Raw genomic sequence first — 26205 nt, 5'->3', positions numbered from 1 at the left:
AAATTTACGCAGAATTGTTTACGCAGCGAAATTCACTATAATCACACATATTTGTTGTACGTAATTGACAATCACATTGCAGTTACATCATCATGGCATGAATTACGTGACATAATACATATACAACGCGTATTGTCCCATTGTCTTAAAAAAAAACTAATATTGCCATATTTTTCCCGTCGAAGTAGAGATATTTTATTTATCATTACTTCATGAGAAATTGGCAAATAATTGGTGATAAATATTTTATGATAAATATTGTTGGATAAATATTCACTTCAATAACACCGCGCTCTCTTGAGAACTCTCGAGAATTCGACGCACTAATGAAGAACATTATAACTGTAAAACTGTGTTTCCTTTCGGGATAATTATTTGCACAGGAACTCAATAATAGCCAAAAAGTCTTGCTAACTGATTAAAAAATGATAAATTTTAATTAAAACTTTGCAATGTCCTTTCAATCATATTATTAAGGACTGGAAGATAATTGGCTGTGAACGAAAATACTCAAAAAATTGCTGAAAAATGAAGAAAAAAGTAATATTTATAATAAATAATTATACATATCATATGTACGTGTGTTCTGGAATTTTTGTTCTAGAAAACAAACTCTTTGCGTGCTATTATGCAATTGCAATGCACCAGCTCAAGGAGAGTGCGTGTGTTTCTTTTCACTTGCTTTCCTTTATTGACTTTCACTTTCTCGATATAATTTCCGGTCTGTATGCATTCTGGTTTTCGTATACACTATACGGAATTTCGGCGGACTTGTAAATTTTTCAGATCAAACGCAATCTATCTTGTGCATAAAAACTTATAATTTATTCACAATTCGACAATTTCTGATATAAATCGCGAATGTGATATATATACATACATATATATATATATATATATATATATATATATAAACAGCTATTAATTATTAACTGATAAAACAATGTCGATTGTAGAGCAAGTGAGGATTTGAAATATTAAACATTCGTTCTTATGAGAAATAATGTAGCAATTATTATATTTGACAAAAGTCCAACATCTGCATAAACACACTTTTATTTTATTATTATATTATATGCATTATATACATTACATTTTATATTTTACATTTTATATTTTATATACACGAAATGTGCATAAAAAATAATTAATCACATGAAAGTGAACTTGAAGTTAAGAAGATTTTGCATAATACATGAAAAATTTGTTTTCACCTTTGTTTCTTTTTTTGTCACTTATAGACTTGTCTCGGTCTCTATGTTTTTTCCTTACTTCTATTCCATTCATCTACTTTGTGCAGTTACGCAACTTGAATAAATAAATTTTAATGTAGGACAAGTGTCGTTATCATACATCGCCCAAAGACGTTATCATACATAACCGTTCGCAATGTCTCGCGCATTAAAGCGACGGTGCTAGACGAGATAAATAGCAGTAATCGGTTGGTCCTAGGTCAAATTTTGATAGACTTGTCCCCCTATGTGTTTTTCCTTTTACGTTTTTTCTTTATTTTATACGTCATTCTCTCGATCTTAATTAAATTCTAGTTTGCGATTTAGGAGAAAACGCAGACTCTGAGAACACCCGGTAATGACGCATCCAATCGTACGCGACGACGCGACGTGACTTGCTACTGCGTCGTCACCGTCGTCGTTGGGGATCATGCATGTGCGAATACGTGTATGAATAATCAAGAGAACCGCACATATGAGAAGTCAGTTCCGCGCCGAGTGTCATCGTGGAAGGATCGTGAGTGTGATTGCTTGCTCACTGGCTCGCTCGTTGCGAGAACACGTAATTAATCCATCGCAAGATTTCACTTGTGATTCGCGAGTCTTCCTCTACATCTTTTCTTGGAACTGCGTTACCGTCCATTTTGCGTTCGTAAAATATGGATCTACCGGTAAGCAAAAGTAATATATCAAAATGAGGAACGTAATTTAAAAAAAATTAAATTCTAAAAATCATTATGTTTTTCTGAATTCAATATAATATCTAAATAATATAATATTTCAATTTAATCTAGTATTTAATATAGTAATTGTAAAAAAATATAATATTATAATTAAGTTTTATATAATAATATAATAATAAAGCATGGAACTGCAGAAATGACGATATTGAAAGTGTTAGGGTTGATTAAAATTAATAAAATATTAATGTGCTTTGGCATACATTTAATAATTAAAATTCTTTAATGTTAATATTAAATCTTTTATGACTACTAACGCGAAACGCGCAACGCAGCTAATTTTTTTTCTGTTGTATTTTTTCTGTCCTGATATTTAAAATTCAAATCTATAGACATTTTATACATCCAAGGTAGCAACAAACATCTTCTCACTTGCTTAGAAATGTTCATGAAGGTGTAATCAATAAAAACGTCATAATAAAGTCAGACAACCGATCATCAAGCGTTATTGAATACATTAAGGTTGGAAGTAATGCTATCCAGTACATGTATGACGTATGTATACATGAAGTATATGAATGATGAAGGTTTCCAGGAAATAATTGATCGTTAATGGTAAATGGTAAATTACATAACGGTTGATATGTTTTTTAGTACGAGTAATAATTGTGTTTACGATCTACATACAATACATAGTTTTGCGTTCTCATGACATTTTCTCTCTTATTATAAGAAATAGCGTTTAGACACTTAATTATTTTAATTAAAATAATAATTATTGACAATAAACAGGAAAAAATAACATTTTTTACTTGCTGTTTTTCAAAGTAATCGAACTCTCTGATATATTTTGAACACGTTTGCACGCTCCTGATTCCATTAGATTCATATTAAATCACATGAATAATACATATGTGGGTACGTAAGTATCGTTATAAAAATCGTATTACACAATTTTTAGATAAAATAAAATATTTGATTGTGCAACGGATATAGAATATAGGATGCGGTCCTTAACGCTAACGTTTTTTATCCTGCTTTTTATTTGAAAGGAGGAAAAGGATTATGTAATAGGAAATTAGTAGTAGTACGAAGCTAAGAAACATTATGCAAAAGAAACTATGCAAAAAGTCGAAGCTTAACCACTAAGCCTTTAGCTGTCTTAAGAGATTGTCATATTATTTTTACGATTTCAATTGTACGATTCACTTAGCGCAAAATGCTTTAAAACACTTTTTCTTCAATTTTTCTTTTTATTTGGAATAAACTAAATAAAGTTTCTTAACTTTGCATTACATTAATTTTCCATTATATGATTCTAAAGCACTTATAAATTAATAATAATCTTATATGACTCTCGGAAGACAATAATAAAACAATTAAAGACTTAAAGACTTGAAAGACAATATATGTTTGAGCGAAAAATATCAAAGTTTATAGCTTACAATTAACGGGTTTTTTTACATTGGTACACTGAAAATCGCTTCATTTTTATGCGATTGGCAAAAAAGATGGATTGCATTATGTAATGTACACAGATAGAATTGCGCAGTAAGACGCAAGATTAAATATTTTCCATCGTGTCGTGTGTGCATTCTCAGCAGTCATCATGACTAGCAACCGTGGATTAAATCGCTTACGATACAAATTTAAGTAACGTATCTGTAAAATGTTTTTTCTTATTTAATTATCTTTTTAAATATTATAACATATTGCATAAACATTATATTCATTATATTCTATATTGAGAATTTATAGTAAAAGTTTATTAACGTAATAATCTCTTTTTTTAGACTTGCTTTTTGCTTAATTTTAATCTTTACCGGAATATTAAATAAATAATAAAAAGTTTTTTACAGTATTAATTGGGAATGACGCAATAGTATTCATCATTTTCATCTGTTAATGCAAAATCATTAATATATGGTGTAATAATTATGCAAATGTTATCCTCGTTATCGTGTACTCGATGTCGTCATAAGCGTTTTGTTAGCAAGTCAATGTTGAAATGACGAGATAATGTCACATTTCCGGGACAAGTGAGTGGTAAAATATACGGATGTCGAATAATTCAAATAATATAGCTGCCGATCTGTTTGCTATGATTTATACCTGTCGTGACGTCGTGACGATGCGTTTATGTGCAGATATCGTGCCGCTAAACATAATGCGATATTAGTAACTACGAAATTAAAAAATTGTCAAGTATCGTCAGCATGTTACTAGCACGTCCTTATCATTCCGTGAACTCAGTCACGATCCAATTAATAACTCGATTGCAACAATATACATGGAGGGCATTAATACTTTGTGAGTATCAAGCGGTGAAGAAAAAAAACACATTTCTCGTAATATCAATACCATTCATTCAACCGTTAGTTTTCTTTATTTGTTAATATCAAGAACCAATTATATCAACAGCGCTGTATCTATGAAAAATATATTGCTTGCCGCGCAAACATTGTCTGTTCAAAGACTTCAAAGCGATTGCGATTGCAATTAATTGCAATTCAAGGTTTTATTTCTAGATCACGCAAAATCTTATATCCAATTGATTTAAAAATAAAGATCAAAAGCAATTTGTATTAAACTATATTTCAGCTTTACATTGATTCAAATCAAGCCAGACGAACGTCCTGTTGAAAAATTCTATGAAATGGATCGAGAGACACGGTATACGCGAGTACGCGATTATCTGCTATCGGGTTCTTTAGTATTTTTTTCTTTGTTAAAAGATAAAGACAAGTGATGAACGAATTTCCACGGCATATAATGAAATTTAATACGAATTTAATTAAATTTAATAACAAATTACCTAGGCATTTAACGTACTTGACGTCAATACTTGAATATTTCACGGAAACTCATTCACGATTCTTTAATCGTTATCGCTACGCTGCTCATGATAAAAGCGAGATAATAAAAAATCAAGTCATGCTTCTTTAAAGATATTAATTTCTACGAATTTCTTTGAACTAACCACTCGATAAGATCAAGATCGCGACGCACTGTCCACTCCATTTCTTGCGTATTCTGATGGAATTCGCAAGAAGTGTTTTAAATAAGTAGGAAAGTTTCACGAAGACCATCCGCATATTTTCATGTCTTGCATTAATGCAAAAGGATTATATCGGTTGCAAGAGTCATGCGTAAAGTCTAAAAAGATAAGATAAGCAATAACACAGAATTAGATAATTTGGACATTGGAAGTTCTCTTTTTCGATTCCTACAAATGGAATAAATTAAAACGCTCAAGTTTTATGAAAGTCGTATCCGCTTGACTCGATCGAATGATTATAACGTACGTGTATCATTAAATTTGTTACAGACTGCGGACGCTTCGCAACCAAAGGCTGTAAGAATGGCAGAATCACCAGTGTTAGGAGGCGAGGAGGGAACGGAAATTAGCGATGAGTCTTTCTTCACCTATCTCGATATATTATTGTTCGTCGGGCTCTTTATGGCGGCGATATGGTACCTGAGAAGGAGCAGACGAGAAGAACCCATACCAACGACGAAATCCTACTCCATCCAGTAATTATTTTTTCCGAAATACTGATTAACTCTCGGAGGGAGGTTGCATAATTTTCTTGATATTGTACAAAAATTCGTACAATACACAAGAAGTTAGAAGTCCCCTAGATTGAAATTTCTTCAGAGATTGCCTGAAGAGATCTAATGAAAAGTACAAAAATAGATTTCGAGGGTTGTGAGAGCTGAAAGATTTTGCTTATGCATGCGTTCAAGAATTATTTGACTATGTTTGCAGGCCAACGTCGTTCACTGCACCGCCACCGTCAGAGAATTCGTTCGTTAAAAAACTGAAAACTTCCGGACGAAGCTTGGTGGTGTTTTACGGCAGTCAAACGGGCACCGCGGAGGAATTTGCCGGCCGCCTCGCCAAAGAAGGTATTAGATACAAGATGAAGGGTATGGTGGCCGACCCCGAAGAGTGCGACATGGTACGTCATGGAATTATACGTTTTCAATAAAAAAAAAGAAATTAGGTCAAGCTTGTTCAGTTCATAATTTATAAGTTGTACATGAAGTTGTAGTTTTATGCAACTATGTGAGCAATGCTTTTGTACCAATTACGTTTCTCGTTATGCGTTTACGCATAATTTAATAAGTTAGATCTCGCGTCAGGGACGAAGAACGTGCGAAAAACAATTAACGATTGCTCTTTGATGCGGCAGGAGGAACTGGTGCACCTGAAATCTATTCCGAACAGCTTGGCAGTGTTCTGTCTGGCCACGTACGGAGAAGGTGACCCGACCGATAACGCAATGGAATTCGTCGAATGGCTGAAGACTGGCGAGGGTGATCTCACGGGATTAAATTATGCGGTGAGGGTTCTCGGTCAATTCGTAATTTAAGAACCTTGACACTGGAGAGTCCAACGTGTAGTTACGTCACTGGCTTGCGTAAGCAAGTGGTACAAGTGCAAACTGCGAGCAGTAGTGGCAGTACACGTGCAGCGCTCGTGCGTGGCGGTTTGTGTAGGGGGGGGCTTATGTGTGAAATTACTATTCATTACGTGGAAGGCGAAGGCTGACTCGATAACATTGAGCGATTACGTATGCCGGGATGCCTTAAATGCCCAATCAGTTTAATATCGTTCTGAATCAGCGCGACGCGAGGCATGAACGTCAGAGTTTGCAATAGATTCTTCCACCTCTTTGCACGACGCTGCAGCGTCGGTGGCGTCACTACGCGGCGTCGCGTTGCACTACGCCGTCAGCTGCTCGAGGTTTGTCTACTTGTGAAATATGACACTTCCGGTGGGCGGCAATTTAAATCGTTATTCGTGGGCGAGTTTACATCCGGCATTTATATACTCACATTACACACGTGACATGATTCAATTATATGAATTATACATATAAATTATATCTGTGCATTGTTTTCAGGTGTTTGGACTTGGTAACAAGACCTACGAGCACTACAACGAAGTTGGAATATACGTGGATCACAGAATGGAGCAGCTGGGTGCTACACGTGTCTTCGAGCTAGGTCTCGGGGACGACGATGCCAAGTGAGTTCTCGCCAAGTGAATCCGTCTTTATCCGTTTCCCATCCAGTTTTGACCTCAATTTGGTGATATTTATCTCCTTTTCGCTACAGCATAGAGGATGACTTCATCACGTGGAAGGACAAGTTTTGGCCGACTGTCTGTGAATTCTTTGGCATCGAGGGAGCGGGTGAGGACATCAGTATTCGACAGTACAAGCTCACGGAGCACGTGGACCTACCGGCCGATCGCATTTACACTGGAGAGATCGCTCGTCTTCATGCCTTCAAAAATCAACGAACGTGAGTTTCATTTTTGACATTAAAAATCCAGCACAAATTCTTGCATCATCAGCATCATTTCTGATTGGTTACTTGCAGGCCGTACGACGCGAAGAATCCCTTCTTGGCGCCACTCATGGTGAACCGCGAGTTACACGGCCCGACGTCCGACAGATCATGCATGCATATCGAGTTCAACATCGAAGACTCCAAGATGCGCTACGAAACGGGCGATCATTTGGCCGTCTACCCCGTGAACAATGAAGAGCTGGTGAACAAAATTGGCGAACAATGCGGCGCGAATTTGGATACCGTTTTCACGCTCACAAATACGGATGGTAAGTTGTTATTTACCTGCCTTTTAGTTTTATTTCCTACTTACGCTCTTTCCACGTTCTTCGATTTTAATCTGTTTTACAGAGGAGTCCACGAAGAAGCATCCATTCCCCTGCCCCTGTAGCTACAGGACAGCCCTGACGCATTACCTGGACATCACGAGCAATCCGCGCACACACATTCTCAAGGAGTTATCCGAGTACGCGACCGACCCCGAGGACAAGGAGAAATTGAAGCTGATGGCGTCGAACACCGTAGAGGGCAAGGCGCTTTACCAGCAATGGATAGTTCAACAGAACCGCACCATCGTGCACATTCTGGAAGATATCGCGAGCTTAAAGCCGCCGTTGGATCATCTCTGTGAACTTTTACCGCGATTACAGTGTCGGTACTATTCGATATCTTCATCTCCCAAGGTATGCATCACTTATGCGTCTAGTAGCTTCATCCTGATCAGAATAATAAAATGGTTTTCACTAGTAGATTGCTGGTCAATAAAGAGGATGACTCTCTGATTTCAGCTTCATCCCAACTCGATTCACGTCACGGCGGTTCTGGTGGAGTACAAAACACCGACCGGCAGGATAAACAAGGGCGTGACGACCAGTTGGCTGAAGCAGAAACACCCCTCCGATCCGCCCTGCCTCGTGCCGATCTTCGTGAGGAAGTCCCAGTTCCGTTTGCCGATCCACCCACGCACACCCATCATCATGGTCGGTCCGGGAACTGGTCTGGCGCCGTTCAGAGGCTTCATACAGGAACGGGATCACGCGAGAAAGGAAGGTAAGAAGCGCCTTTATATTCATTTTTCCTCGCGTGGCAAAGAGAGTCTACGAATATCTCGATCTTCGTTCCAGGTAAAGAGGTGGGCGACACGGTACTCTATTTCGGATGCAGAAGAAGCAACGAGGACTACCTTTATCGTGGCGAGCTGGAGGAAGTGGATAGTTGCACACGGCGTTTAGCCGGGAGCAGTCGCACAAGGTCTACGTCACTCACCTGCTCGAACAAAATAAGGAGGAACTGTGGCGCGTTATCGGCGAACAGAACGGACACATCTACGTCTGCGGGTTGGTCTTTCGATTTTTCTGTCTTCAAAAGCGGAAAGTGCTTTTTCTAATGCTTGCTTGAATATTAATTATGTATACTCCTTTCAGAGATGCGAGAAACATGGCTCGTGACGTGCACAATATACTGCTGAAGGTGGTAATGGAGCGAGGGAACATGACGGAACTCGCTGCCGCGGAGTACATAAAGAAGATGGAGTCACAAAAGCGGTATTCCACCGACGTTTGGAGCTGATCAGATTACTTGTATCATAGCAAAGAAATGCAGAGAAGCATTTTTCATACGCAAAGGCCAGCATCCAGTTCGTCGAAACTCATCGCCAAGGTGTTGATAACGACATGATTCATCAGATTGCCTATCACGTAATTTCATCTGATAATTTTCACCCCGTCATTGTACGTTGCCAAGTGGAACAATTCTAGTTAAAAATGCACGATCATTATCAGAGCCGGCGAGTATTAAAAGTCTTGCATAAAGTTAAGACTATTTTAGCTTGAAGAAAATTCAGTTTCTGGTCTTGCCGTTAAGATATTGCACTAATATATTTAAATAGACCATACATTTTATACTTGAACAACAAGGCGAGGTAGATTAGCTCGTCGAATAATGTAAATAATTGTACACACTCAGATATTGTAAATAATCGCTTAGCAGTTTTCGAAACGCGTTGCTCGAAGTAACGCGCGGATAAATAAATAATGGGCCGGCTCTGATAATCAACTAAATAAATACTGTTTGTAAATTTTACAAATAATTTTATTGAAATTCTATTTTTCTCCCATCTTCGTCCGAAATCGTCCGATCATTATCATCATCTAGTTGATCTAGTTGAATGTTAAGTCTTGTAACGAATAGAGTAAGCGATATATTATGTAGGCGTTATATAATATATATATACATATATATATATTATATAACGAATGTAATTATGTTTGATGTATTGTTGATGTATAATGTATTGTTATTGCGCATCAAAAAGACATTGCAAGCAATGTTGAGTTTTACGCACAAGGCAAATATCGTTGAAGCCTCAGGTGCCTTGCTCAATGATGGTTAAATACATTCTAAATACTATTGGTCCATACTCTAATTGGTGATATTAGTCAGTATACATATAATTAATATGCATAACTGTATTCTTCCCAAGATGAAAAATACCAAGCAAAGGAAGCAAACTTGTACGACGTTTATCCTAGTTTAGAGATATTTTAACTGAAAATAAATACAAAAATAATAATACCTTGCAATAAGTTTGTACGTGGACCTACATATACATATATAATACATATATATAGCGAATCTTGAAGCTAAGAAAATTTGTACTGTTAAATAATATCAATTCAAGTTCGATTCATCATTCACTCCATTATTGTAGTCATTTACATGCACTATACAGATCCAAGCACTAATTGCATTACATTAGCATTAATGTTGCTAAACTAAGTTCTCTTTCTACTCAGAATCAGAATTAGCGTTAAGTTTGTTAAAAAATGTTGAAACAAGATGTTATATAAATAATACATTATAAATAAATATCTCAAGGAAATTGTGGCTTATTCGTGTAGCGTTTGAGAAATCCCGAGAATCAAGAAATGTAAAGAATTATATGTCAATGGTAATTGTGTAATAAATCATAATAAGTAACATTATTTTTTTAAATGATGTATGATGATTTTGATCACATATACAAAAATTATATTTGTGTTATATCCTTTTAATATTATTTATATTTAATATTATTTAATAAATATATACATATTTCAGATTACCACAGTTTCTTTCAATTTAATTTTTTTTATAATAAATTATTTCATAATATCTTCACTAGGTAATGAAGAACCTAAAATAAAGAATTCGTAGCACCTGTTGATAGGTGACGCTGATGACGTCACTTTATAAATTTCAATAAATCCTAGTAGGTGGCGTCGCGATTTTAACTATACGTCCACAAAAGTTTCATGCAAAAATATAATATAATTAGAGAATTAGAAATTTATAACAAAACTGCAGACTTATAAAAAAGCATGACCCATTCAAAGGTGCGATGTAAAAAATATATTAAGGCATTATTTTAGACTAAATACAATGTAACAGATCTGTCATCCCTAATTACCAATTAGAAGATTTTTATTCATATAAATTTATTTCTTTTTATTATATATTAATATTATTTTTTAATTTAATTTAGTAAATGTTGATCTTTTTATAATTGATGCAGTATCCATATACAAATGTTCAATATATAATACAAATATATACAGATGTTTTCTACTTGTATAATTATAATTATCCTAAGTGTGTTTTTTTTTATAGAAAATCAGTACATGGTGCGTGTCATCCTTTGATTGTGAAATCACAAACAAGCCCGTTGCAAAGCGTACTGTAAAACAAGAGCCAGATAACAATCCCCTGGACAGATCTTTTGCAGAGCCTAACTTCAAGAGAAGGAGACAGGAAACTAGCTTATCAAAATTGCTCGAGGCTTGTGAGCCGCAAAAGTCCTCCGAATTAGCGGTCAGCAGGCAGAAGCAGAATGAGATCTCCGATTGGCTTCAGTACAGAGCATCGAAGGGGCGACCTTCCATGCTAGTCCTGTCCGGCCCTTCTGGTTGTGGTAAAACTGCAGCCATGAAGCTGCTTGCCAAGGAAAATAAATTTGATGTTATAGAATGGATCACTCCGATCGATGCAGCCGAAGATGAAAACAGTAATTATTACTATGCTTTAATGTAAAAGTGCAAGTTGTGCTTTCTGGCATATAACAACAAGTTGTATCGGAATTTTCACAGAACGCGTGATGCGGCAAGGGGAGAGGTTTCGGGACCATTTAATTCGTGCGACACGCTACCACACGGTTCTCGGTAGTTGCAGCAAACAGTTGCTTCTTGTCAAGGATCTTCCCAATGTCTATCAAGAGGATCACAAAGGCTTCTTTGAGCTCCTGGAGTACGTTATGCTTGCTTGCTTGCTTGATAATAAATTGTTAGGGCCCTATATGAATTTGCTATCTATTTTCTAGAATGTATTTCCAAATAGGAAGGGAACCCGTAATATTCGTTTTCACGGAGACGAGCAACTCGAGGTTGCTGCAAACTTTGTTCGCCCCCACTGTAAGGGAAAAGTTTGGTATAGATCTCATCAAGTGAGTCTCGATCGTCATCGCTCACGCAGTTGAAGAAATTGCTTTTTAATTGTATTGTAATTTTAATTACAATTATATCTTGTTTGAAATAGTGTAAACGCGACCACACAGACTGCCATGAAGAACGTCCTGAGGCGAGTGTGCGGTGTACTAAATTCCATCGCTGGTGATATGCTGCACGTCTCTCAACAACACATTGACGAGATATTGTCCAACAACATCGGCGACGTGCGTAGCGCCGTCTTGAATCTCATTTTCACCTCGCTCAAAGGTACATGCATTATTAAGTTCAACTGACAAGTCAGGGCCTCACGTTGTTCTTACGGTTGCTAGTACCCGATCGACATCTGAAGAGCGAGTGCGGTCTACGGGAGGAAACCCTGGGCCTGTTACACGGCGTTGGAAGGGTCATTAATCCAAAAAGTAATTCAATTTGATTTTCGGATTAATTATTATTAATTATTAATTATTAATTATTAATTCTAGAGGAACAAAAGGGTGATTCCCACAAGTTTGTGCATGATCCTGAAGAAATAGCGGGATTCTTCCAGTCTCTATCGGTGGTGTTCATTCAGTTTCTCCAAGAAAATTATTTGAGCACTATGAGGACCATAGAAGAAGCCGCAGTAGCGTCCGATATCTTGAGCTTGGCCAATGTTCTAAACTCGGAATGGCGCGTGAGTTTTATTAAAATGTCTCATTTACTTTTCTTGCGGAAAAATATTAATTTAATATTCTATTTTGACAGGATAGCAATTTAAATAAAGTTGCGCTGTCGTACTGCATTCGGGGCTTAATGGTGTCTAATGAGAGATCTGTAACTAGCTGGAATCCAATTAGAAAACCGCGAGATAATCATAGTAACATGTAAGTATTTATATTAATAATAAATAATTTTATTAATCTTTTCTTTAATCATTTTAATCATTTTATATTTGTTATATCTGTCTCTATCTTTTTCAGTTAATTAACGCATATGTTTCTTTACAGACGACGATGCCTGATGACAGCGGAAACACGATGGTACGAATCAATCATTAAACCTACTTTGAAGGAAACGAGCAAAGTATTGGATGCAGATGTAGAAATGATTATTGAAGAAACTTAACTTGGTAGAAGCACATATATATTTTCACATTGTATTACATACATAAAATATTAATTTTGTTTTTATAATTGTATGTTTGCTTTATCTTCATTTCTTCCTCTACTCATTGCTAGCAGACGGAAATTGCTATACTTAAATTTAATCAATTGTTGATTTAAATTTATTGCATTCGGCTAATTATTTTACAAAGTAATACATAACATTACAGATAAACATTAAGCGTACAATGATTCTTATCATTGCAATAGGAATGGTCAAGATTTCTTGATTCTCGCGAAACTAGCTGTATTTGAAAAATATTTGGTATCTCGTTTTGGATATCCCAACTTTCGCACAATAATTCAATTTAACATATTAATTGCGAAAATTAATTCAGTGCTTCTTTTGAAGAAATTAAGCCTTTATAACAAAAAATAAATAAATATTTCAATTTTCGAAACATTTGCCATTATTTTCCAATATTTTTCTCCATCTATCGAGCAATTAACAAATCTCTCGAAAAAAGAAAGTAAATAAAGACTCAATTTCTTTAAAAAAAAGCATCGAATTAATTTACACAACTAATAGTGAAATAAAGGGGAAATGTGCGAAAAACTGCGGAGGGGTGAGGAGGGACCGTAGACATCTATATAATATACAGGATGTAATTTAATTCGCGCCCACTATTTACGCAGTGATGTTTCTCATGAAAAACTAAGTCGAAAAGTCCTTTACTTAATAATTACTACTTTATTATTAAACATTATAGAAAAAAATCATTCAGGACTTTTCGACTCACTTCTTTTCTTCACGAGAAACATCACTGTGTAAAATGTAAATAGTGGACGCGAATTAAATTACACCCTGTATATAAGAAACGCTGTGAAGGAGCAAAATGCAACTACAACAACAAGTTGACGTTGACGGTTGGCCAAGAAACATGTTATAAGACAATCTTAAAGATTTATTTTGGGATTACAATAACAATCTTATTGGCCACCTTATCCCGGGCATTGTTTTGTAAAAGCACGCTTCGAAATTGTCGTACACTCTTTTGTGGCTAACTTCGTTCAATAACGGCGCCTCGTCACACATGTGAAGGAGTTCCATCAATAGTTTTGAAAACCTTTGAAAAGTGAAATATTGAAATCAATTAAAACAATGACAGCAGGAAATTACAACTAGCATGAGGAGGAATGACAGAAAAACGGAAAGAGGAAGCCAATAGAAATTCTCTTAACGTTGCTCGTCGTATATTTTTGTCAGTAGCACATGATGAATAAACACGTATGTAAAACGAATGAATCAATTTTCAATATGCATTTAAAGTGAAACTTGAAACTGATTTTGAACTCGAACGTCATTGATTTTCAGGTATGTGCATTTAAGCGTCCGATGTATCGCTTAACCTAGAAAACTTAAGGGGAAGCTGGAGTCGCCTGTATTACCGACGGAGTAAATAACTTTTTTTAATAAAATGGAAAATATTAGACGATATACGGCAAATTAATTATTTGGGTATACATTGAACATCGTAGAAGACCAGAAACACTCTTGGAGAATCAGAAATTGATTTGCTCTGCAGTACCGCGTATAATAAAAACTGTGAGTATTTTATAATAATAATAGTATAATAATAATATAGTATAATTGTCATTCATAGATGCGTCACACTATATTGGCGGCATTTGATTTCGATCACACCATCTGTGACGACAACACCGATGTCGTCGTGCGGAAGTTACTGTCGGAAGAGAAGATACCCGAGGACGTGAAGAGCCTGTACAAGTCCAGCGGCTGGATCGCTTACATGGGCAGGATATTCGAGCTCCTGCACGAGAACAACGTCGACGCGCAGCAGATTGAGAACGCCGTCGCCAACATACCAGCGGTCGCCGGTATCGCGACGGTGCTCACTTCCCTGCGCGCTAGCAACCACGACGTCGTCATCATCAGCGATTCCAACAGCTTGTTCATAGACTGCTGGCTGAAGAGCAAGAAGCTCGAGCGCGTGGTATCGCGCGTATTCACGAATCCAGCTTGGTACGACGGTAACGGCATGCTGAGGGTCAGCATGTACCACACGCAACGCAGCTGCCAGCTGAGCGCCGTCAACCTCTGCAAGGGGCAAGTTTTGACGGACTACGTGAAGGAGAGGCGCGATCAGGGCGTGAACTTCGACAGGATCATCTACGTCGGTGACGGAAGGAACGATCTCTGTCCGATCCTACGGCTCTCGCGGGACGATCTCGCCTGTCCGAGGCAGGATTATGCGCTCATCGATATACTGGACAAGCTGCCACCTGACAGGAAAATGAAGGCGCAAGTTGTGCCGTGGGAGAACGGCAGAGACCTGCGATGCAGTCTCGAGCGAGTCGTGGGGTCCGACGTCCTGTACGGAGCGTGTTAGACTCGTACGATGATTGCCTGAAATCAAGCTCGAAAGTGTTCATCATGGGCGCCCGCAGAAAAAATTCAAGGGGGGACAAACCCTTAAGGTCTCTCTAAAGATGGGAAACTCAAGTAAAAGACAAGGAAAATTTTCACTTTGAAACTTATTATATCAGATATATAATTTATGTGTATTATTTGTTTGTTGTTTTCTTTCCTTTTCATTTTTTTGCTCAACATAACAGGGCAATTGCCCCTCCTTGCCCCGCGCCCATGGTTCACATTGATATTCACTTTGCATTTGTATTGTTATTTTTTTTGTTAATTTTACTCTTTATTCCGTAAGTGTCGTCATTGAATAACAAATCGATCGTTGTACTTGATTCATCTGAGTAACATTAAGTATTTAACGATACGCAAGAAAATTTAAACGCCTTCTCGTAAATAAATGTGATTTTCTTTCCATAGTTCCTAACGCTGCTTATTCTGTAATATGCGACAAGAGAAATAATTGATAAGACTAAAAGAAATGCATTATAATAATATCCGTTTAAATGTGTAAAAGCTTACGCATTATGTACAACTATTATAAACTCAGAGTTTTTTTATTCTGTTTTTATAATAATTATATATGAATGATAATGTGATAATAATAATGATGATAATACTAATATCAATTATATATTACATGCTTTATTTAATTAAGATATAATATCGCTGGAAATTGTCGGGGAAATTACTTACAATTAAACAATTAAGTTTTGATTTCTTTTCAAAATAAAAAGTCTGTGATAAACAATGGACAAATTCATCAAATTTAATTCGAAATTTCTTTCAGACGCTGAAGAATTCATGTCGAGTGTTAGATTCTACGAATATTCGTGGAAAATTACGCGTATGCCGCATTCAAATGGCATCGCTCGCACGTGTGACGTTTCCATCGTGCGATACAACTTGTCGATACATAATCGCGAGTTGCGCGCGCATTTGTTAAGCTGAAGGATTGTTAAGGTTAACTCGGACTCGTGACGTACATACGCGCACAGTGTTGTTCGCGTCTCTAGCGTTAATTGTTTTTTCCATTACTTGTTACTGCTCGCTATCACGTTCGGCGATAACAATTGGAAAATTCGCTCGCGTGACCAACGTGTGCGAGACGTTTGCAGCCACGAAAAACTAAATCAACGCTCGCAGCGGTCTCCGAGATCGGAGAGTCTGCCAACAACCGTGTCCACACAGCTGTCTGCATAGCGATCGGAATTTTATTCGCGATAAGTGAGTGATAAACGCGTGGTGAGCGAACGTTTACGTACGAATTCGTTTCATATACATATTAATTCGTTTCACGTACGCTCCGACGATCGTGCTAAATCATTTACCGCAATAAACGACGTACCTGTGTCATTGTCGCTAAATTTTTTTACCGCTAAATGTTAGAAAAATGTGGTAACCCGTTGTTTTACCGACACGAGGGATATCCTTGTTCCGAAGAATGACCAGAGCGTTTAAAGTCGAATCGCGCGAAATTGATTTAATACTTTGTATATATATAGGTGTATGTATTTTATAGATGATAAATAAAATTTATTGTCAGTATCGAGAGCAATGCTCGTACAATACATGATCCTCGAGCCAATTATTATTATTATTATGATCATGATTGATGCTATCAACGTTCAGATATATTATTGGTCGCAACTGTTAAGTATATTTCATTTAATTGGATGTACTTTGTTTTCTTTTGCACCAGCGTTATCACATACTTCTTGAATTCTCATTATACTTATGTTGAGAGCATTTCTTACGATACCGAATGAGACTGCGCTAGAAAATGTCACGCTGTTCCACCATCGAGGTGCCTGAGTGCACGAGAATGCTCTCAGTAGAGTCTCCAGGAATATTGGCGTCCACAGAAGAACGCAGAGGATCAGCGATAGCTTGACAGTGTCGAGTATCCTTACCATGCTATCTATCTCGAGTGTATTTTGACTTTGCGTCCTCGTGTGAGTCTCATGACACTCGCTCATCGCCTCTACGTCCGCTCCATTGCTGCAGCTCTGCGTGAAACCCGGTTCTTGTCTTGGCGCGTCAGATTCCTCTACCGAGCTCCGACGACGAGCCTTTTTGTCGTTCACGGAAAGCCAAAATTTTAAGAAAGACTTGCTAATCTTTTCCTCGTTCGAATTGCTGCGAAGCAGGGTAGATGCGAGGTCAACGTTCGCCTTTAGCATCGCGAGTGCACTCTTGCACACGTGCCTTCCACGCACTTGCAGGATACAGGAGAGCAGAATCGGTAGAAAGTATATCGTGAAGGATAGTGCAAGCAGATGTAGCTTCAAGAATTTCATCGAGAGGAGACACTTGTTGATCGCACGCTGCAGATTTACCTCTGAATCGCGTCTCGTCACCGAGTTGATGTACTGATTGAAACGATCAGTTTCGCTGGGAGATAAATGTCTGATCGAATGTGGCTTTCTCAAACCATTTCGTTCCGGCTGTTTCCCATTGTCGCGTGAATCATAATGATTTTGCGCTGCACTGCTGTGCGCGCTAGCAGCTTGAATGCGTTTTATTATGTCGTTGTATATTTCATTGTTGGAAGCGAGCGTCGCATTTCGCACAATGGGAGTATCGGTAGTTCCTTGATAGCTGTCGTGCTTGCTTTCGGTTGATATTTGTGGTACGTTGCCCAGGTTCCCAGTTGGATTTTTTTCCTTCGCTGCAGCCTTTGGCAAATCATGAAACAACGATATTAGATTCTGATTAAAACATTTATTATTATTATTCGTGTTGTAGATACTTACATCGTGGTCCATCAATGTACCGTACAGTGTCTGAATTACAGCATCAATACTTGTATCATTTTCTCTATAAATGACTGCATCATTGACAACGTATTTCGTGATGTTTCGCGACTCGGAAGAGTTGTCGCGAAAATTTATATTTTCTACGTTTACTGCAGAGTCGCGTGTGTAATTTAACACGGTTCTGACAATATCCTGCACTTTCGAGACTATCTGATTTATTTCTACGTTGCTGGGTTTAGACTGATTCAATAATTCCTCATCAAGAGGATAATTGTTCCCCAGTGTTACATGTGCAATGGAGTTGGCCGTCTTCGAGCTATTTTCAGCATCTAAAAATACGCAGAAGTCGTTCATAGGAAAATTGCTCTCGAATATGCACTCAATAGCCTCCGTATGTCGAGCGGCGTTCATATCGTCGTATTCGGCGAAATATAAAATTCCTACAACGAGAAAGGGGACAAGCCAGTGAGCCGTAACGAGATAGCCGACTGGTCTCTCATTGTCTCCCTTCAACACTTGAAATTTTGAGATTTCCACCATTCTCTGCACGAATCCCTGAACACCGTTGCTTCTTTCTGTCGTGTCAATGTTACTTTGCTGTCGAGACTCTGATTCTTGTTCATCTGTCGTCGTTCCTCTCTCTCGACACGTAATCCGAGTGACTTTTGAGTCAAGTCGCGTATCGTCCGTCAAAGATTCTATTATGCTGGCATATCTTTGCTTCACGCACGCCGCACTAAGATTGCATTGTACAACAAGAGTCAACAGGGACACAAACGCATTCGCCAGTGCAGCAAGCAGCATTCCATATTGCATAAGTACATCCTTCATGTCGCACGTTAAACTCACGTCAAGATCGGTGTTGTCGACCACCGCCTCACGTGGGTCGTCAATTTGTAACGGTGGAAGTTGGTGTTGGCTCTGACTCTCAAGCGTCCACGTGCGGTTGGCCGTGCGATCGCCGACGCCAGTTGTCTGCCAGTTGTAATTCATTTTTATTCCAGTTTCAATGTGATTCACCAGCAATATGATGCCCGTTAACGCAGCGCTGAGAGCATCGGATATCGATAGGACGTAGAACGGTGATTTCTTCTTCTGGCGTTTGCATCTTAGCCATAACAAAATCAAGAGCGTAACGAAACTAGACAGCAACAGTACGTAGCCCGTTGCACCCAGCACCGCAGGATGCATACCGCGACGTGCTCCAGTACCTCCTCTAGATTAAGAATATTTATTCGTTTTATCCGCTGAATCGCTTAACAACAACTATTCTTATTATTACTCAAGCTCTTTCGTACTTTAAGGTCGATAGAAACCGACTGAATAAAAGTAATTATTATAAGCATATCGGTGCTGCATGTGGGTACCCAGTTGCACGCGTATCCATCGCGTGCAGTTAGATTTAACTGTACTGGCTCACAACATGAGGGTGCAGAATATTTATCAAGTCGATGGTCCGATATTCCCAATGCTGTTGGAACGTCCATCATGAATTTTTCATGTTCAATATTTAGCCAATAAATGCTAAATATTGATAAATATAAATGTAATGATATTGCGCGCGACAAAAAAACCGGTTAATAAAATTCACATTAGGTATCTATTTATGTTGTATTAATTGTTAATACAATAATTACTAATATTAATAAAATTATAATAAAGTTACTAATATATGTAGTTAATACAGCAAAATAAAATTTATACAAAATGTATATTTCTGTCGTAGATTGTTGCCGACATGTCTGTACGTCGGAAGAGTGAACCGTTTATGACTCAGCGAGTGTGGGACACGATCAAAGTCGCGGTGCATCAGAGAAGCTTACCCAGTAACGAACGTATGGTACGGCACCTGGCACGTGTCTACGGCTTCACGGAGCAACAGGCTCAAGAAGAACTCAACAAGGCGGTCGAGGACGGCCTCGTCCTGCTGAAAAAAGTACCCACGAAAAACGGCGTCGAGCAGGAGAGCTACAGATTGCCACCGGTGGACGTGTCGGAGAATCACGACAATCACGATTGGTACTGCTGCAAATGTCAGCGAGCAGGTGCGGTCGAATGCTGCGAACAGTGTCACCGGGTTTACCACTCGGAGTGTCACGTGCCCAGCCACGTTAAATTAAAGATCTGCAACTTTTGCGAGGCAAGTGCTTCTTCGTGTACCATTGCGCGATTTGTATATTCCACCGTATGCGTAATCGAAGATTTATGACGGATAATGATTGCAGAAGATAAACAGCGACACATATCCCGACAAGGTCGACCTCAATCACATTCTCCGTTTCACGTGCGGCCACCTGAAAGCGAAATTACCACCGGAGATTACGAATCGTACCATTGTCTTCAACAATGCCCCAATCGTCACACCAGCCAATGGCTATTCCGGTCCTACTTGGGTGAGCGAGGGCGAAGACGCGTGGCGGCCGGGTGTTCTCGTAAAACACCACATGGATCTGGCAATAATGGACACGAAGACCAGCAACAATGAGTATAAGAATCTCGCCGAGTTCGAAGCCGACGCGCACAACATTCTACATAATATCATAGTGTATCACGGAGGTAGGTAGTTTAAGCTGGAGCCGTCTGTATTACCGACGGAGTAAATAACTTTTTAAATAAATCTTTTTTTCTCTAAGTAGATCACAGCGTAATAGGAGAAATGGGCCACACAATGTATCAAGACTGTTGTTACGACCTCCAAGAGATTCGCCGTTGCGCGGATTGTTATCGTATATCGAACGAGAAATCCGAGAAAATGTGGTTCTGCATACCGTGCAATCCTCCTCATCAGTTGGTTTATGCAAAGCAAAAGGGATATCCATATTGGCCCGCGAAAGTTATGCAGGTCAACGGCAACGTATATGACGTACGTTTCTTCGGTGGTCATCATATGAGAGCCAACATCGAGAAAGTCTTTATACGGCCGATCTCTGCCACGTTACAAAGTTTGCAGGTAAGTGCAAGTGCCAGCACTGTTTAGTTTATTTTCTGCGATCCTCAATGACACATCTTCGTTCACTGCACTTACGAATTTTTGTATAGCCTTCGGAGAAAGGAAAGTGGAAAGAAATGAAGGTACGCATACGTCAAATGATCGAAAGTGTGCAACTAATTTCTTTTCACGACGCTTGGAGTCTTGGACTTTCTACAAAAAAAGAATACTTATTTTGTCTATATAATTGCCTAAAAAGTTTCATCTCTCATAGATAAAGAAATCAACGGCTTGGAACCGGGCCTTTGAAGAGTTGAAGCATCATCAACATTTGCTGCAAAAGCTGAGCAAGATTAAGGAGGATTCCAACACTGCGGATGGTCCCCTGCCTGCGAAAATACGGAAGTTGGAGTCGTCGAGCTCAAAGAGCACGTCGCAAGGTTCGAATTTGCCAAATCAGCTGATCAAAGATTTGAGAGTGAGGGTCGAGCGTCTAAGTTCGGACAGCAATAGTGAAACGCAGATGACAAACGACGAGCCGGATAATAAAGAGCACTCGGTTTCGAAAACCGAGAATGCGGAGAATGCGGAGAATGAGGAGAATGAGGAGAGGCAGGTGCCGCATTTACCCGTAGCGGAGGACGAGCCCGCTCGCGAAATAACGAGCACGTGTCCGCTGGGTTTAAAGAAGGAAGGTTCGCAGGAGGACATGGTCACGTCCAGTTGTCAAGAACCGAGGTCGAAGTGCGTCCTCGTGCAAACCGAACAGATACAAACCGACGGACTCCCCGCCAAGGTAAATTCTCTATCAGATTCCTGGCATCGTTCAACTGGTTCTCAACCGTAAATGTAAATTTGCAGATCAAAAGAGAACGCAGAACTTCGGAGCAACCAACAACGACGGCGCTGGAAAAATTACGCCGTGAGTTGGAGCTGGAAAAGTGCAGGGAACTGGAAAGACTGCAGGCGGAACATGCCAAAGAGTTGCGACAATTGACCGACAGACATCAACAGATCGTGTCTGACATCAAAAAGAAGCAATGGGTAATTTTGTTTCGTCCTTCTTGCGAACCTTTTGCGATTTATCGATTCTATTAAACGTGTGTGTGTGTGTGTGTGTGTGTGTTACTCGTTGCAGTGTTACAATTGCGAGGCTGAAGCGATATATCATTGTTGCTGGAATACCGCGTACTGTAGCACAGATTGCCAACAGGTTCATTGGCAGCGTGAACATAAAAGAGTGTGCAGGCGTAAGCGTTAATTCACGCGACGAGTGTGACGAGTACAATAATTAGCCTCAAGGAAGAAGAGTCCAAGCAAAAGAAGATAAAACTTGTTCTCGTATACACACGTGTACGTGTGTATATAATATATACGATACATATATGTGAATGCATATATACAGAGTGTCCTAGAACTATCGCAGTCGTTCTAGAGGTAAAGCTGAGAAGCGTATCACTATTATTTCGTCTATTACTATTGCTTAAAATAAAATATTAATTTCGTCATTTGCTTCATCGATATTCTAGAGAATTTTACGAAATAAATTTCAGGTGCAAGGGGGTAAGTAATAAAGAGTCGGTTAAATTTGTCTGATGTCAGGCTGATTAAAGGCATATTATATGCAAGTAAAAGCACAGTGCATCTGGGGGTAGACTGTATATATACATGTATTAAAGCACTTTGACATTTTATATATATATATATATATTCTTGACACCAATTCAATATATGCCTTTATAAACCTTCCTATAGTGGAAGAACTGTTATGTGTATACACAAATAAAGTTTTTGGCAAAGACTGTTCTTACTTGTATCGGGCGACATAACACGCTAGTTTTTAAATAATAATAATTTTATATGTCTCTTGATATTTGGCAAATTTCACATTAATCAGTTTATATACACGGAATAACTCATAATAATAATTATAACTTTTTTTGTTAATCTTTTAAACTTGTTACTTTATTGGATATGACAAATTTTTGATTCTTAATGTAACATGAGTAATGAACTTTAATGGCAACTATGTGTATGTGTCTCAGTATGAACAAATGTACATTGTTACCGGATTATTGATTATAAGTTATTGATGAAAATTATCTTGACACACCATCTCTCTGTAATTATTATTTTAACCCTCCTCACATCAAATAATAATACTTTTCGTAGAGCGAAAGTCATAGAAACAATATATTTGTATCATAACAAAACAATTTTGTAAACAATATACAGAACGCATTTGTGTACGTTAACACTAGATGTACTACAAAATCATGCTCAGTATGTAGACTTATATTTAGAATCTGTACATTATATATCGTTCGTCACAGAAAATAACTTAAACAAACAATAATTAATATTTTTCTCAAAATTGTATAAATATTCTAACACTGTGTGCTCACAATTATATTTTTATATTATTTATATTTGACAAAATTTCTGACTGATATTTTATTTCGTCAAATAATAATTATCATGATATTCAATAAACCTCACAAAACGTATATTAGGTTAAAAATAACAGCCTTATTTATAGTAAGGATTATATTACGGCACCACAGTCACGTTACTTTTGATGCAATTCAAATATCTTGCGTAGCTCGGACTTCCTTGCCAACTACATCGAGAGCCATTTTACCTTTTTCCGTTGTTTCGGTAATTTGCACGTACCTGCTGGTATCTATGCTATTCAAGGATAATCGCTCCAGCAACTGTAGTTCAGACGGTTCCAACTTCTCTCCAAGCTGTCTCAGAGCGCTCAGTACTTCTCCACGTTGGCGATCTGTGGCTTCTTTATTTAGTTTTCCCAGTTTTTCGTCACGCTCGATTTGCAAGAGACGTTCTCTGAGTCCAGCAGGCTCGCGCTTACCAAACATCCTTATCACAGCTGGCGTTTGGAAGGCTGTACTGATAGCTGCCTGAGTCGCCTATCGAGAATTTATGATCGCGTGAACAGAGGTACATCAGGCTGCAATGTGTTTAAACGTCTAAAGACATTATTTACCAACTGCATTGCTCCAAGTTCATCGACCAAAGTCATATTCCCAGATATCATTCTTTGCAGACTGTCGTTGAATTCACGTAGCTGTTCCATTGTATCTCCCTTGCATTCCTGGTAATCCGTCTCATCGAGGGTAACCCTGTGTTAAAACAAAACAAGGAACATATTAACACAATAATTAATATAATGTAATTTAAAGAATAATTTAATTACAAAACAAAGAATAAAAACAAATTTAATTACAAAAAAAGATGAAGTATTAAAAACCTGCATTCCTCTAGATCTTCAAGTTGCTGCACGAGTCGATCTAACTGTTCCTCCAGGTTTTTCCTCAGTCTATCAGTTTCTGCTTTCCCATGAGAACTCATTTTCAAGTAACGAAACGTGAAAACGTACGACAAAACAGAAAAAAATAAGGAAATTTATATAATTGAGGAAGAAATAGATGTATAGGTTATGCCGGAAACGCCGATCTTCTCTTTCGGTATCTTTGATACTAAGAGTAATGTCAAGTGTCAACGCTTTTATTTTCTTCCAGTTTTTTCCAAAACTATTTAAAACTCATCGTAAAGTCCCACTGAAAATAAAAACTTTAGTTAGTTACTTCGCCGTTAAATTGTCGTTTAATTTTTAAATAAAAATGTATCTAATTTGCTGAATAGGATTACTCACGAATAAAAAGTTCTTCTAATTGACCAAATTATTTATTAGGTTGTATTTCATGAAAATAAAAATACATTCAACTGCACTCAACCTCCTGTTGAATCGTGGAATCATCAGGGATGTAAGCATAATAAGGGGAAGCTGGACGCTGGAGTGGCTAGTGAACTCCTTCGCGTCGTCTGTATTATCGACGGACATGAAATGTCGATAAAGAAAAAAATTGACAAGAAAAGAAAATATAACATATATATTTGGAAATATTTTTTATTAATTTAATTAACGGATTATACGGTAGGTCTGGGACACCCTGTATATCATGATAATATTAAAATTATATTATTAAAAAAAATGAGTTTAGTCTTTAAAATTTTAAAAGTACACTATATAGTTTCGTACAAATAACGCAAAGATTACATTTGCATATACGGAAAAATAAACAATATTTTAGATAACAACTTTTACATCAATAAAACCAGATTCTTTAAAAATAAATATTTACATCTTTATTGTATTGTGTATTATATTGTGCATCTTCTAATTCTTTTGATATGCTAATAATGTTTATTAGTACAAACGCATATAAAGTTAATGCATATCAAAATCTATCGAATCCACGAAACATATAGTTAAATGCACACTTATCTGACAAATATTCAAAGCTGTTTTTCTCAGAAACGTTTCCTTGTATAAAAAGTGATATACAAAATGTTTACTTATCTTCTTATAAAATCACTAATGTGTCGATAGCACCTTCAAGATGCTTTATACATTGATTTACAACTTTTTTTTCCTTCTCCCGCTCCCTTTTTCCTCTATTTCTCTTGTTCTCTCGCGTGCAAGTGTTGTATGCAAGTTCTCAAGCATGCATCAATAGGTCAAAAGCAGGCCCGATTTCTATGCACACGCACACGCACGCAGAACTTTTTACAAAACTTTAATTTATTAGGCTAAAAAAATTGAAAATGTTGGTGAGTTTATCGCATGTGCAATTATACGCTAAATTTGTATAAAACTTATTATCAGAGACCGGATCACGGTGCCGTTTTCCCCACTCCAAGCGCGTGCTAGCGGCCGAGCGCCGTGAGAAGCAATACCGTCACTGCGCCAGTCTAACAAAGGGGGCATCGTCGCGTAGAATACAAAAATATCTATATAATAAATATATACATATACCTACATATATATAAACAATATATACAATATATAAAAATTATTATATAAATATATATGTTTATATATTTAAAATATTATATAGGTATCTAAAATAAATTATTTTTCATATCTGAAACAATGAGTAACAAAGTAATGAGATAAATTGTTAATAACTAAAAGCTCTTGACGACCAGACTGGCAGTTTATTTAAAAAGTAAGAACACAACGTTGCGATCAAAGTTTCTGATCCATATCAAGTGTTTAACGCAAAAGAGTATTTCAACTAAAGCTCATTCTAAAACATAATAAAGTCACAAATTTGTTACAAAATAAAAATAAAAATTATGTTTTAGAATGAGATTTAGTTGAAATACTCTTTTGCGTTAAACACTTGATATGGATCAGAAACTTTGATCGAAACG

The 26205-nt window shown here is 37.6% G+C and overlaps 6 protein-coding genes across 13 annotated transcripts; 4 read left to right on the top strand and 2 right to left on the bottom strand.

Moving 5' to 3' along the window:
• Nucleotides 1-1695: 1695 nt before the first annotated feature.
• Nucleotides 1696-10253, top strand: LOC105283752 (NADPH--cytochrome P450 reductase). The gene is given in 12 exon segments (XM_026972456.1): nucleotides 1696-1903; nucleotides 5241-5446; nucleotides 5682-5874; nucleotides 6109-6258; nucleotides 6823-6947; nucleotides 7037-7225; nucleotides 7304-7542; nucleotides 7625-7956; nucleotides 8062-8323; nucleotides 8398-8484; nucleotides 8487-8610; nucleotides 8698-10253. Coding segments are annotated over 12 exon segments (2064 nt in total). The 5' UTR covers nucleotides 1696-1891; the 3' UTR covers nucleotides 8843-10253.
• Nucleotides 10254-10500: 247 nt separating this feature from the next.
• On the top strand, nucleotides 10501-12931 carry LOC105283768 (cell cycle checkpoint protein RAD17). The gene is made up of 9 exons (XM_026972458.1): nucleotides 10501-10647; nucleotides 10922-11315; nucleotides 11398-11554; nucleotides 11628-11750; nucleotides 11843-12021; nucleotides 12084-12173; nucleotides 12237-12427; nucleotides 12499-12617; nucleotides 12741-12931. The coding sequence occupies exons 1-9, from the start codon at nucleotides 10633-10635 to the stop codon at nucleotides 12856-12858; spliced, it is 1386 nt and encodes a 461-aa protein (XP_026828259.1). The 5' UTR covers nucleotides 10501-10632; the 3' UTR covers nucleotides 12859-12931.
• An 853-nt stretch (nucleotides 12932-13784) lies between these two features.
• LOC105283699 (pyridoxal phosphate phosphatase PHOSPHO2) lies at nucleotides 13785-16020 on the top strand. The gene is made up of 3 exons (XM_011346683.3): nucleotides 13785-14124; nucleotides 14212-14442; nucleotides 14501-16020. The coding sequence occupies exon 3, from the start codon at nucleotides 14501-14503 to the stop codon at nucleotides 15245-15247; it is 747 nt and encodes a 248-aa protein (XP_011344985.1). The 5' UTR covers nucleotides 13785-14124; nucleotides 14212-14442; the 3' UTR covers nucleotides 15248-16020.
• On the bottom strand, nucleotides 15907-19033 carry LOC105283706. The gene is made up of 2 exons (XM_011346691.2): nucleotides 18033-19033; nucleotides 15907-17954 (listed from the first exon to the last, which is right to left on the bottom strand). The coding sequence occupies exons 1-2, from the start codon at nucleotides 19026-19028 to the stop codon at nucleotides 16941-16943; spliced, it is 2010 nt and encodes a 669-aa protein (XP_011344993.1). The 5' UTR covers nucleotides 19029-19033; the 3' UTR covers nucleotides 15907-16940.
• On the top strand, nucleotides 16169-23063 carry LOC105283713 (zinc finger MYND domain-containing protein 11). 8 transcript variants are annotated; one of them, XM_020033108.2, is made up of 10 exons: nucleotides 16169-16521; nucleotides 19040-19189; nucleotides 19340-19631; nucleotides 19762-20175; nucleotides 20261-20591; nucleotides 20669-20985; nucleotides 21075-21107; nucleotides 21239-21760; nucleotides 21826-22008; nucleotides 22103-23063. In XM_020033108.2, the coding sequence occupies exons 4-10, from the start codon at nucleotides 19774-19776 to the stop codon at nucleotides 22223-22225; spliced, it is 1911 nt and encodes a 636-aa protein (XP_019888667.2). In that variant the 5' UTR covers nucleotides 16169-16521; nucleotides 19040-19189; nucleotides 19340-19631; nucleotides 19762-19773; the 3' UTR covers nucleotides 22226-23063. The 8 variants fall into 8 exon arrangements, 7 of the variants coding, with proteins under 7 accessions (XP_019888667.2, XP_019888665.2, XP_011345022.2 ...); XR_894725.3 differs by lacking the exons at nucleotides 19040-19189; nucleotides 19340-19631 and having other exon boundaries at nucleotides 16169-16503; nucleotides 22103-22401; nucleotides 22518-23063; XM_020033106.2 differs by lacking the exon at nucleotides 19340-19631.
• Nucleotides 23064-23127: 64 nt separating this feature from the next.
• Nucleotides 23128-24801, bottom strand: LOC105283738 (protein LZIC). The gene is made up of 4 exons (XM_011346756.3): nucleotides 24641-24801; nucleotides 24236-24545; nucleotides 23972-24107; nucleotides 23128-23894 (listed from the first exon to the last, which is right to left on the bottom strand). The coding sequence occupies exons 2-4, from the start codon at nucleotides 24334-24336 to the stop codon at nucleotides 23550-23552; spliced, it is 582 nt and encodes a 193-aa protein (XP_011345058.1). The 5' UTR covers nucleotides 24337-24545; nucleotides 24641-24801; the 3' UTR covers nucleotides 23128-23549.
• Nucleotides 24802-26205: the final 1404 nt, after the last annotated feature.

The sequence above is a fragment of the Ooceraea biroi genome, chromosome 9 (genome assembly GCF_003672135.1).
Source record: "Ooceraea biroi isolate clonal line C1 chromosome 9, Obir_v5.4, whole genome shotgun sequence".
Classification (NCBI taxonomy): Eukaryota; Metazoa; Arthropoda; class Insecta; order Hymenoptera; family Formicidae; genus Ooceraea; species Ooceraea biroi.
The sequence above is the reverse complement of the archived record's forward strand: the minus strand, read 5'-3'. Positions and strand labels throughout refer to the sequence as shown.

Excerpts from the sequence above, each read along its gene's own strand:
- LOC105283713 (XM_011346703.3), top strand. The coding sequence starts at position 19,774 with ATGTCTGTACGTCGGAAGAGTGAACCGTTTATGACTCAGCGAGTGTGG. Across the intron at positions 20,176-20,260 it reads AGATCTGCAACTTTTGCGAG|AAGATAAACAGCGACACATA; the intron begins GCAAGTGCTTCT and ends TAATGATTGCAG. Across the intron at positions 22,009-22,102 it reads ACATCAAAAAGAAGCAATGG|TGTTACAATTGCGAGGCTGA; the intron begins GTAATTTTGTTT and ends TACTCGTTGCAG.
- LOC105283699 (XM_011346683.3), top strand. The coding sequence starts at position 14,501 with ATGCGTCACACTATATTGGCGGCATTTGATTTCGATCACACCATCTGT.
- LOC105283738 (XM_011346756.3), bottom strand. The coding sequence starts at position 24,336 with ATGAGTTCTCATGGGAAAGCAGAAACTGATAGACTGAGGAAAAACCTG. Across the intron at positions 24,108-24,235 it reads GAAGATCTAGAGGAATGCAG|GGTTACCCTCGATGAGACGG; the intron begins GTTTTTAATACT and ends GTTTTAACACAG. Across the intron at positions 23,895-23,971 it reads AACTTGGAGCAATGCAGTTG|GCGACTCAGGCAGCTATCAG; the intron begins GTAAATAATGTC and ends AATTCTCGATAG.
- LOC105283768 (XM_026972458.1), top strand. Across the intron at positions 12,174-12,236 it reads AAGGGTCATTAATCCAAAAA|AGGAACAAAAGGGTGATTCC; the intron begins GTAATTCAATTT and ends TATTAATTCTAG. Across the intron at positions 12,618-12,740 it reads CGAGATAATCATAGTAACAT|ACGACGATGCCTGATGACAG; the intron begins GTAAGTATTTAT and ends GTTTCTTTACAG.
- LOC105283706 (XM_011346691.2), bottom strand. The coding sequence starts at position 19,028 with ATGAATTACAACTGGCAGACAACTGGCGTCGGCGATCGCACGGCCAAC. Across the intron at positions 17,955-18,032 it reads GTACATTGATGGACCACGAT|GCTGCAGCGAAGGAAAAAAA; the intron begins GTAAGTATCTAC and ends GATTTGCCAAAG.